We start from the raw sequence: 9,481 nt of genomic DNA on the forward strand, positions 1-9,481 counted from the left end.
CAAATTTACGTCTCACAATTCTATGGTCACTTGAATTCAACTTATTTGACACTATGACATCTTTAACTAAGTTCAATTTTTCCCTGAGAAAAAAATTATTTGTTTTTCGTTCCTACATATGGGCTTCTTCATGTCCATTTTCTATATCAATTTTCATAAAAATAGTGTTCATGATTTTTTAGATTTTTTTTAGCAAATTCTACAAGCATGTCTCCTCTGTCATTTTTTGTGCTTACTCCAAATTTCCCTACAACTGATTCTACTCACTTCTTTTGACTTACTTTGCCGTAGAAATCAGCCAAAACCAATGCAAGTAGAATCTCATGTTTTTTTTTTTTCAATATATCTCCAGATCTTCCTTAAAGAGTTTCTCTTTCTTCCTCAGCTGTTGGTGTAGACGTTTGAATGATCTTCCTCTTATACTTTTTATTTAGTTTGATTATCGATCCTGCAATTCTATCACTGATACAAGAAAATTCTTCTATGTTACCTGCACAAATTTTATTAACAAGAAAGCCTACTCCATCTTCTTTGTTCCTTTTGTGTCTTCTAAAGCAAAAGATATGACCTCCTTTTAACTCTATATAGGATTCCCCAGTTCTTCTAATTTCACTCAATCCTATCATCATCATCATCTCCTCCCACACCTATTGACGCAGAGGGCCCCGGTTAGATTTCGCCAGTCGTCTTTATTTTAAGCTTTTAAATCAATACTTCTCCATTCATCATCTCCTACTTCACGCTTCATAGTCCTCAGCCATGTAGGCCTGGGTCTTCCAACTCTTCTAGTGCCTTGTGGAACCCAATTGAATGTTTGGTGAACTAATCTCTCTTAGGGAGTGCAAAGAACATGCCCAAACCCCCTCCAACTACCACTCACCATGATCTCATCCACATATGGTACTTGAATAATCTCTCTTATAGTTTCATTTCTAATTCTGTCCTGCCCTTTAACTCCCAATATTCTTCTGAGGGCTTTGCTCACAAATCTACAAAATCTGTTGGATATTGTTTCATTGTTATACCACGACTCATGTCTATACAGTAACACCCATCTCACTAAACTGATATAGTCTGATTTTCATATGTAATTTCAGGCGATTTGACTTCCAAATTTTACTTAACCTAGCTATTGTAAAGATCCTGTATTAGAGATCATAGTTCCTAAATATTTAGATGATTCCACCTCATTAATCCTTTCTCCTTCCTATGATATTTCATCTTCTATTGCATATTCTGTTCTCATCATCTCTATCTTTCTTCTATTTACCTCGAGTCTAACCTCATGTGATATTTCATGCATTCTGGTAAGAAAGCATTGCAAGTCTGGTGGTGTCCTGTTAATAAGGACAGCGTCATCAGCATACTCTAGGTTAGCTAATTTCTTGTTACCAATCCAGTCCACTCCTTCTCCGACATCGCGAACTGTTCTATGTATTACAGAATCCATGAAGAGGGTAAACAACATAGGTGACAACAAATTCCCTTGGAGTACTCCACTGTTCACTGGAAATTTGTTTGACAGGACTCCACTAACATTAACTTTGCACTTCCTATGCTCATGAACAGACTTGATCAAATTTATATATTTTAAAGGAACTCCTTAATAACCCAGGATTCTCCAACCTATTTCTTTCAGCTCTTCTAGTAACACAGCAAGATGCTAGACAGGGTCCTGACCAGTACGTTGGAGGTTCAGTTTCCAAAGACGGCCTTTACTATCTCCCCCTCACCCCCCACACACATTTATATATATATATATATATATATATATATATATATATATATATATATATATATATATATATATATACATATATATATATTGTTTTAAGAATAAAAGGCATTTGAAAAACCTTTAATTTTTATGACCATTGCAGCATTATCAAGTTTATGGAGTTCTCTGTTTGTGAGGTTTTCATCTTCATACCTTATTATCGTACTTTAAAAACGAAGACTAATAACATAATTATAAACTAGAACATTATATATTTGTCATATGTAAATTATAAATTAGTCGAAATTAAAAACATAAAAGTCGTGAAAAATTCAAAGTTAAAATTGGAACTGAAAAACAAATTGATAGATATAATAAATCGTAAGTAAAAACATAACAGGCTTAGAAAACTGTTAGCCCTAACTTCATCAATATTGGGAATGAGTTTATAGCATAGAATCAACATCGTTAGTATGTTTATAGTACATTCATCATGTAAGCCTACTGGTAATTCATTATAGTCAATGTGTACAAAATGTAATTGATCTCATAAAAATCGTCCAAATAATATGATTTTGTTGTTGCTACAATTTGCTGTCAGATGCCAGAAAATCGCATCTAAGGATGTTTCCTCGTGAAAACAAAAATCCAGGGGGAGGACTCCCAGACTCACCACCGGCAGTGCCTTTTCAAACTTTAGCCATTCCCCCATCCGATAAAAGACTCCTACGTCCCAGGTACATGTAACAAGTCATACTTTATAGAGGATTGATATCTAGAATTGGGCTTACGATTAACGAAAAACGTATTTGCTGCAGACATGGACATAATTTGGTTAAATTTGGGGTTTTTAATTCTATGGCTGAGTTGCAACTCTCTGCTTTTAGATTATTGGGGTCTGCTCTAAATATTTTTGTAATACATATCTGTATTTTACATATAATCACAATAACTTAGAGCCTACAAATCAGAAGAAAATTAGTATTTTTAGAATTATTAATTTTTGATGCTTTAAAAAAAAAAAAAAAAAAAAAAAAAAACTACCATGAAAGTATGTTTTTATAATCACACACTTCTCCAAATTTGAATAAAATCGGAGTGTTTCTACCTTTTGTCAAAAGATGGCAGCATACGACCCTGGTTCCATTTATGAGAATGATTCTATCCAATTGGAAAAGGGTGATAGATTGATACTTATGCAGAAATATGTGTGACAGGTATGAATTATATTCAGCTCCGATTGCGTAGACTAGTTTTGGCTATTTCAAAAACAAAATGACGTCACAGAAGGTTCCAGAATGCAAGGATTAAATAGCTCTAACCAATGCTTACTTTCATGACCAATAGATGGCATTAGCAGTAGAGTACCAAATCGCTAATTATCCCCATCATTCACTCATTATGATTTTTATCACTTCATTTCTGTTGCTATTTGGGCACAAAGTTGCTATAAAACAGACGCACGTGAACTTGATGTTCTAGGTTGTCTGGCCACAACTTAATTCTTAGGAAATTACAAATGTCACAAATTTCCTCAGCAAACAATCGTTAGTTCAGTTTCATTTGGGGGTGATTGGGGGGGGGGGGGTCACCAGATATTGCCAAATGTACTGAAATGGGTGAGACAATCGAGTAATTTCACAGTTATTTGATCTAATTTTTAATTACCTTTTCAATAAAACCTAAAGATAATTAATATGTTTTATGTTATGGCATATTTTGGGATTTACTAAACATTTTAGATGTCAATTCTCAGACTTTACAGCATATCATTATTATTATTATTATTATTTCTATTATTATTATCTTTATTATTATTATTATCATCATAATTATTATTATTATCATTACCCAAGCTACAACCCTAAATCAGAAGAAACTACTAAATGCGAGGATTCCTGCAGGAAACGAGTGGACGCCATTATGGCAATTGCACAAGAGAGAGGCTGTGTTCCGAAAGGACACACAGACACACACACAAACACACACACACACACACACACACACATATATATATATATATATATATATATATATATATATATATATATATATATATATCCGTATATATATATATCTATCTATCTATCTATATATATATATATATATATATATATATATATATATATATATATATATATATATATATATACATATATAGTATATATACATATATGTAATGCTCTTAATGTTCAAAGATTTTGTACACAATCTTAAGACACCATCACCGCCAACAACAACAACAACAACAACAACAACAACAACAATAATACTACTACTAATAATAATAATAGAATGAGATTTGTATGTGAAATTTACATTGAACGAAAACTAATTTTTCCCTCCTTCCGAGATTTCTTGGCGAAGTTAAACGAAAACGATTCGGTTTCGAAAGAGCTGAAAAAAACAAATTTCCAATTTCTTCATTTTTTTAATGTAGAGAAACTCTATATCGACGTAGCAGACATCATTTGTTGAACAAGAAAATGACAGTAAAATCTATTAATGTAATTATGTTTCAATGTTACTAGATGTTGTATATTTGTTCTTTTTTCTGTAAAACTTTTCCGAGAATTTCTCCTTGGAAAGGATGAACAGAGATTGTTCAATGGCGGAAATCTAATATTCCGAAGAAGGAAAGAAAGGAGAATCATACGACAGAGTTTCTTGAATCAATAACGAAAACAAGTGGAGGATATGAGTCCCCCCCCTCCCCCCCCCCTCCAGCAGAAGAGGGGGAATTTCCCCCCCCCCCCCTGAGGAGTTCAGGGTTCTTCTCAGAGCCAACGAAATCGTCTCCAGAGTCTTCAATGATAATTCTTGTCTTTCCGTTTAGTCTTCAGAAGGAATCCGGATCCAAAAGGGTCTCCGGGGATCGTTTGTTGGCTACATTCATTTTTTTTCATAATAGAGTTGATAGAGGAAGAACAATATGGTCATCTATTATATAGATTTTTTGAGCGAATCAAAATGAATCCGAGATTTTTAGGAATGCTCAGCGACATGCAACAAGGAGGAACAAACAAGATGTCCCAGTTTACTACTGGCCATCTTCAAGTTCAGAAGAGAGTGAGTGGTGTGGTTTTCACGGAACCAGAAGAGAAAGGATCCTTAATGCATAGAATAGCCTCTTGGCTAAGGACTTCGAAGCCTCTAAACTTTGAGGGCGGGATGGAGGAGAAGGTGGGAGGAGGACCCTCAGAGGAAACGGGACCGAAGAGAGAGGAGGTGGAGAAGGAGAGTATTCAGAGGAGAATGGAGAAACGCATCATTTCCCTGGAAAGGGAACTGGATGGAGCGTTTGAAGAAATCAGCTCCAGAAAGGAAGTAGAGTCGAGATTCTTAGCAGAGAAAGAAGAGTTGTTAGCAGAGAATCAACGTCTTTCTAACGTCATTGGAACTCTTCAAATCATTAGGAAAATCGATAGGAAAATCGAGATGGACAATTTGGTAAACATTAATGACGACCTGGAACGAACAAACGAAAATCTGAAAAAGGAACTCTGCAATCAAAAAGTTGTCCTTGGAAAATATCAAACTGAGTTGACCGAGAAGGACCAAAAAATCATTGACCTTACAGAGCAACTGGAAAAGGCTCGCCAAGACAAAAGAGAACTGAAAGAGATCGTTCATGAGAGGATGGAAGTGATTGGGGAGATTTCAGCGGAGAGAAATGAACTTGAAAAGAGCCTAACTGAGGCAAGGATAAATGATATGATCAGGAATAAAAGGTACAAATGCCTCTTGGATGAGTTAGAATGTCTCAAGAAAGAACATTTAAATAAATTATGTGAGATGGAGCAAAACCACCTCGAATTCAGCGAGAAACTACAAAAAGTTGATCGTGAAAAGGTGGCCTCTATTCATCGCTTGGAATCTGTATTTGAGGCAGAGATAGATGAATTGAATGAGACAAATGAAAAGCAAATGCAGATTATCAGAGAGATGACAACAGAGAAAGAGAGGTTGGAAATGAGCCTGACTGAGGCCAGGATGGAAAACTTGACAAAAGAGGGAAATTACAGTTGCCTCGTAAACATGTTAAAAGACGTTAAGAAGGAAGCCTGCAGGCTGGAGGATGAGTTGTCTAAGGCTCTAGAAGAGATTGGCGAACTAAAGGAGACTATGACTTCCATAGCCAAGGAGAGAGATAGTCTCAAGGAACGTGTCGGCCATCTAAGTTCTAGTAAAGAAATGGCAGAGGACAGGATCGTCCAAATCACCAAAGAAAATATTGGTCTGAAGGACGAGCTGCTTGCCGCAAATGAGATCACCTCTTTACTCAAGGAGAAACTTGAAGAGAGAGATAAGAAAACAGACGAAAACAGACCTGGAATAAGGAAAGTGAAACTTAGAAGATCAGGTTTAAAAATCTCGACCGAGATGGATGTTAAGAAGGATGGACAGAAGGAAGATGTCCAAATGGATGTCAGTGTCAATAAAAAAGGGGAAGACAAAGTAGTTAAGGCAGAGGACCTGGTTGCCAACGGACACAAGGAGGAGTTGGAGAACGAGCCTGACGAAGGGATATCTGGTTTGGGTCAGGTGTTGGGCAGACTACTAGCTTCAAAAGGATCTGTCCCTGTCAACTGCCTCCAGGAAGAGCAGAAACTCCAAAAGGAAACATCCATGGAAGAGGAAAAGCAAAAGGAAGAGAAGATTGCGAAGAAGAAACCTATCGTCTTTGACCTGGAACCCGAGAATCCCAAAAGGGTTTCTTCCTCATCCCATACAGGAAGAGGTAAAGATGGGTTCTTTAACTCGACAATCTGCGGTGGATCTGGCAGCCATATCATCTTCCAAGGTGCAAAGGTTGGAGTTTACACCACAAGGGACTATGACGTCAAGGGGCACGTGACTGTCGACTTGGACGTCCCAAGGAAGTTGCACAGAATCATATATGGAGTGGAAGGAAGGGCACTGACGGAAATCACCCAGCAGAGGGGCGTCAGCTTAATAAAGCTCCCATGGCAAAACTACAATAATTTAATCACTATTAGTGGTACCATTGAGCAGGTTCAATTAGCAGCTACTCATATCGATTGGCTTCTGAGGAGACTTCGCTAAATTAATACTTGGATCAGCGAAGGGATGAAAAAAAAATATAACAAACAAAAACCCCCCAATAAATAAAAAAATCTAAAAAAAAAAAAAAAATCTAAAAAAGAAAAAAAATCTAAAAAAAAAAAAAAGTAAAAAATCTAAAAAAAAAAAAAAATTCTGTTGAGTTTTGAATTGATTGAAATTATTTTTCATCGAAGTTGGATTACAGTTTATTTTGTGAGGAAAAGGAGATTTAGCCGAGTGTTGCCAGGACCAAACCTTCAGATAATTGTGCTCAACCTATTCAGGATAAGTTCCAGATACCAGTTCCAAAGGTAGATGATGCCCCCCCCCCCCCCCCCCGGGATCTTTGGCCTGACTGACTGACTGCCCAGCTAGAAGGAGGAGGCTTGGAAGGACTGCCCAGCTTGAGGGATGCAAGGCTTAACTATCCAGCTTGAATTACAATTCTTAGAATAATCTCGAGGACAACAGTCTTTGCAGAGGGAAGAAACCTGGCGGATTCTAGTATGCTATGTACCTTGGTGAACGAGTACAAGACGTTTGTCAAGTGTACAAATGGTCGGATATCTGGATCTATTCTTCCGGATACCAACCTTCGGGTGGTTCTGGGGGAATAATCTAGAAGACCGGCTCTGCAGAGGGAACGAGCTAGGCTTCTTCTAGTATGCAGTAGACTTGTCCTTATATGTTGAAGAAGGAAGCTGTGTCTCTTCAAGCGAGGTCTGTCTGAACAGGTGCTCATCCAATGGCTGCAGCAGCTAATGGAGGGTTCAAGAAAGGATGGGGGCAGGGCAGCAGAGAAGTTTTGGTAATGGCAGCACTCGAGATTAAGTTGATGTCCTCACAATTCCTATTTTTGTTTGTAAGGGATAATGTATTTTTTTTTTTTTTGAAGGATTATTATTTTGTGACATATATTTTTTTTTTGTTTTGTGAAAGGAATAATATATAATTTTTATTTTGAAAGGAATAAATTCTTATTTCCTTTTGTGAAAGGAATGAATTTTTATTTTATTTTGTGAAAGGAATATTTTTTAAGGAATAGTATTTTATTTTTTAGTTTTCTAGGCCGATAATGACGCTTGGCTTAACCGCCCGGCCCAATGATGACGCTTGGCTTAACCGCCCGGCACATACTGACGCTTGGCTTAACCGCCCGGCCAATGATGACGCTTGGCTTAACCGCCCAGCCAATAAGACGCTTGGCTTAACCGCCTGGCTGATGACACTTGGCTTAACCGCCCGGCCAATGATGACGCTTGGCTTAACTGCCCGGCAGATAATGACGCTTGGCTTAACCGCCCGGCCAATGATGACGCTTGGCTTAACCGCCCGGCAGATACTGACGCTTGGCTTAACCGCCCGGCCAATGATGACGCTTGGCTTAACCGCCCGGCCAATGATGACGCTTGGCTTAACCGCCCGGCTGAATGACGCTTGGCTTAACCGCCCGGCCAATGATGACGCTTGGCTTAACCGCCCGGCCGATAATGACGCTTGGCTTAACCGCCCGGCCAATGATGATGCTTGGCTTAACCGCCCGGCACAACTGACGCTTGGCTTAACCGCCCGCCAATGATGACGCTTGGCTTAACCGCCCAGGCAATAAAGACGCTTGGCTTACCGCCCGGCTGATATTGACACTTGGCTTAACCGCCGGCCAATGATGATGCTTGGCTTAACCGCCCGGCCAATGATGACGCTTGGCTTAACCGCCCGGCCAATGATGACGCTTGGCTTAACCGCCCGGCAGATACTGACGCTTGGCTTAACCGCCCGGCTAATGATGACGCTCGGCTTAACCGCCCGGCCGATATGACACTTGGCTTAACCGCCCGGCCAATGATGATGCTTGGCTTAACCGCCCGGCCAGATATGACGCTTGGCTTAACCGCCCGGCCAATGAAGACGCTTGGCTTAACCGCCCGGCCAATGAAACTGACGCTTGGCTTAACCGCCCGGCTGAAACTGACGCTTGGCTTAACCGCCCGGCCAATAATGACGCTTGGCTTAACCGCCCGGCTGATATTGACACTTGGCTTAACTCCCGGCCAATGATGATGCTTGGCTTAACCGCCCGGCTGAAATGACGCTTGGCTTAACCGCCCGGCCAATGATGACGCTTGGTTTAACTGCCCGGCCAATATGACGCTTGGCTTAACCGCCCGGCAGATATGATGCTTGGCTTAACCGCCCGGCCAATGATGACGCTTGGCTTAACCGCCCGGCCAATAATGACGCTTGGCTTAACCGCCAGGCCAATACTGACGCTTGGCTTAACCGCCCGGCTGATATTGAAACTTGGCTTAACTCCCGGCAATGATGACGCTTGGCTTAACCGCCCGGCCATAATGACGCTTGGCTTAACCGCCCGGCCATACTGATGCTTGGCTTAACCGCCCGGCAATACTGACGCTTGGCTTAACCGCCCGGCAGATACTGACGCTTGGCTTAACCGCCCGGCACATACTGACGCTTGGCTTAACCGCCCGGCACATACTGATGCTTGGCTTAACCGCCCGGCCAATGAAGACGCTTGGCTTAACCACACGGCTGATATTGACACTTAGCTTAACCGCTGGCCAATGATGACGCTTGGCTTAACCGCCCGGCCGAAAATGATGCTTGGCTTAACCGCCCGGCCAATGATGACGCTTGGCTTAACCACCCGCAGATACTGACGCTTGGCTTAACCGC

General features: G+C 40.1%; 1 protein-coding gene across 1 annotated transcript; it reads left to right on the plus strand.

Moving 5' to 3' along the window:
* Positions 1-4,687: 4,687 nt before the first annotated feature.
* On the plus strand, positions 4,688-6,784 carry LOC137649189 (calponin homology domain-containing protein DDB_G0272472-like). The gene has a single exon (XM_068382178.1). It carries the CDS (start codon positions 4,688-4,690, stop codon positions 6,782-6,784), a length of 2,097 nt encoding a protein of 698 aa, XP_068238279.1.
* Positions 6,785-9,481: the final 2,697 nt, after the last annotated feature.

Source organism: Palaemon carinicauda, chromosome 11 (genome assembly GCF_036898095.1).
Source record: "Palaemon carinicauda isolate YSFRI2023 chromosome 11, ASM3689809v2, whole genome shotgun sequence".
NCBI lineage: Eukaryota > Metazoa > Arthropoda > Malacostraca > Decapoda > Palaemonidae > Palaemon > Palaemon carinicauda.

What these genes read in the sequence shown, in the direction of transcription:
- LOC137649189 (XM_068382178.1), top strand. Translation starts at nt 4,688, where the DNA reads ATGAATCCGAGATTTTTAGGAATGCTCAGCGACATGCAACAAGGAGGA.